Source organism: Papaver somniferum, chromosome 8 (genome assembly GCF_003573695.1).
Source record: "Papaver somniferum cultivar HN1 chromosome 8, ASM357369v1, whole genome shotgun sequence".
Lineage (NCBI taxonomy): Eukaryota > Viridiplantae > Streptophyta > Magnoliopsida > Ranunculales > Papaveraceae > Papaver > Papaver somniferum.
Window position 1 is genome coordinate 162706959 of NC_039365.1, and position 2900 is coordinate 162709858.

The 2900-nt window shown below is 36.2% G+C and overlaps 1 protein-coding gene across 1 annotated transcript; it reads right to left on the reverse strand.

Annotated features, from left to right (window-relative positions):
- Positions 1 to 2102: 2102 nt before the first annotated feature.
- LOC113303786 (histone H4) lies at positions 2103 to 2675 on the reverse strand. Its single transcript, XM_026552868.1, has one exon. The coding sequence runs from the start codon at positions 2626 to 2628 to the stop codon at positions 2317 to 2319; it is 312 nt and encodes a 103-aa protein (XP_026408653.1). The 5' UTR covers positions 2629 to 2675; the 3' UTR covers positions 2103 to 2316.
- Positions 2676 to 2900: the final 225 nt, after the last annotated feature.

Below are 2900 nucleotides of genomic sequence, written 5' to 3' on the forward strand. Positions count from 1 at the left end.
ACCTTTTTTTTTTAAGAAGGTTAGAATTTAGAGAATAAAAAGGAAAGGGACAGAAAATACAAATAGAAGCACTATTGGTAACCTTAATTATATTAAGGATGCAAATCAAAATTGTTCTTTAAATCCAAGTTACTCATTCAGAAGGATCTTGAAAACTGAAACAGAAATAAGAGAATATATCGTTCAGAAAATTAGGCTCCTACTCTCTTAGCAGTCGGTATAAAATTAGATGATAAATTGAATTGATTCAGAGATACTCATACATATCTATGGTACAGGAAGAAAATGTGAATTACTGAAAATTTTACAAAGTTATAGTATGACCTGAAATAATTTCCGACCAGAACCACCATCAAGAGCAAGAAACATCACGGCTTCTAACAGGCGGTCATCTGGAAGACAGCACCTGAAAACCAGACGAATGAAACAATTACGACGAAGAGTCTTTGTTTTATAAATTGTTATCAACACTTGTAAATGTCTAAACAATGATCTGCAGTCATCTCAAGTTCCCCACATCCCTCAAAAGAGATATTGCATGACCACAGACATAGTATATAAGAGTGCTTACTCTCCAGCAGCCTCAAGATCAAACTGAAAGGTGTTTCAAGAAGCCTCTGCAAGCGAGATCTTGATCAATTAAAGTCTGATAAAAGAGCCACACGCAACCAATATTGGAAGATAAGAAAGCATTTTCCTGAAGAGTAATGCACCTAAACATAGAAGAATCAAGTCCTGGAGATATCTCATCAGCTTACTTGCAAGGAAATCCATGATGCCTGTTTCTCAGAATGGAATAAAAGCCAAGTATGCAAAAATTAGACCTGCTCCATAGCTGATTTTATAGAAAGCAAAAAAATAGGAAGGCAGAACCTTAAGATGTAAAACTTGAAGGATCAAACACTTTGTTGGATAGTATGAATAAACTTGAGAGTGTTACACGTCATCTGCTATTCCGGATGCTCTTTTCTCCATTGGACTGAAAGCAGAAGCTGATGATCCCCATCCCAGAGCCCCTCTGGAAGTGCTCCAGAACTTTCTTCTAGGGTTGAATTCCTTCGGCAAATGATGATGCAAGCAGCAAATGTATTCTTCTGAAGGCTAGATCAATGAAGATCAATGTCTTCAGTTTGAATCTTTCTTTTGATAGATAAAATGAAGCCTAGATGCAGTCATGTGGGCAAAATTACCTCTTCGTATAAACCAACTCTTGCACAGGCAACTTTCAGTGCCAGCCCGAAACAGTTGAAGCTCCTCAGTTTTTACTTTGATTCCCAGCAACTGTAACCAAGTCTCAATGACTCAAAATTGATCCACGCCAATTTTCTAATCTGTGACATAAAAGATACAGCATACACAAGAAAGAAGTTAAGAAGAAATATGCCCTGAGCAAACAGTTAACACAGATCGAACTCCTTGCAGATGAGAGCATTTGATGAATGGTACAAAGTAACAGTTTCCCTAAATTTAACAAAACCATATTCAACCACACCTAAATTGCAACAGAAACTCTAATCATCAGGTTACGTTATGCGGGGATCAGTAAGAAGGACAAGATATTAAGCACATTGATCAGAAACAAGAAGATTTCAAATTTCTCATTGATATTCAACCATTACACTCTTATTAATCAAGTTATAACCCAAAAAAGAACAGCAAATTTAAACTTAATTTCCCATCCATAACTTATTCCCCAGAGGAGACAAGCTCACAGCATCCACAAATCAATCTTATTGAACCTGACTGAATAGCTTAAGAAGAAGATGCATACTCACAATTGCAAAAGGAAAATGACATAAAAAAAACCTCTCTAAGGCTTAAAATTGTGTTCACCTTGCTGATTATGTGGTCCTCGATTTGAATTTGAATTTCCTGATCCACTTCACATGGACCACATGGTATACAACTACCTATAAGCTCAAATCAACTACCAATTCACTAGTTTTTTTTGCAGAGAATCCAACCAATGAAATCTGATATACTCAGAAATTATACTCAGAAATAAAACAATGAAAAAGAAATAATACGGAAAGTATGATTCGGATTCAGATTCAGCAAATTGATTGTAAAATTAGACACATATTTGGAATGAAATCTCCAAGTAGATGCAAACACAAAACATTATGTTTAATTGTAATCGAATCAGTAAGAACACATAAATAGAATCTGACAAAGAAATGAAACAGAAACAAGTAGACTACTGATTTTCATTAAAATTCAAAACACTTCACATCCATCAAGTTAATCCTCAGTTACTCTAGAAACCCATAATAGCAAATTGAAACCCTAATTTCTTTACAACACATAATAGAAAACCTAACCCCCAAATCCGTAGAGAGTTCTTCCTTGTCTCTTGAGAGCATAGACAACATCCATAGCAGTGACAGTCTTTCTCCTGGCATGTTCAGTGTAGGTAACAGCATCCCGAATCACGTTCTCCAAGAAGATCTTAAGAACACCACGAGTCTCTTCATAAATCAAACCACTGATACGCTTAACACCACCTCTTCTTGCTAATCTTCTGATAGCTGGTTTAGTGATTCCCTGGATATTATCTCTCAACACCTTTCTGTGCCTCTTTGCTCCTCCCTTTCCCAAACCTTTTCCTCCTTTTCCTCTTCCTGACATTTTTTTTTCCTCTCTTCACAAATTTGTCTGCTGGTGAATGTTTTAATTGATATTGATTTTCTCTTGGGGAAGAGGAGGCATTTATAATGTGTGTGGTTTGATTATGTCTGTTAGATTGTAGTCCGATCCGAATGCAGGTTGTGTTTTCAGCTTTGATCGTTGGATTACAAATACTCGAAGATGATTGGTTGACAAAATGTTGTCCGGATTGAGAAAATAAATAACTTTTAGGAGGTTTTTGACCGTTAGATTGACACTCGATCCGTGCTGTA

Excerpts from the sequence above, each read along its gene's own strand:
- LOC113303786 (XM_026552868.1), bottom strand. The coding sequence starts at position 2,628 with ATGTCAGGAAGAGGAAAAGGAGGAAAAGGTTTGGGAAAGGGAGGAGCA.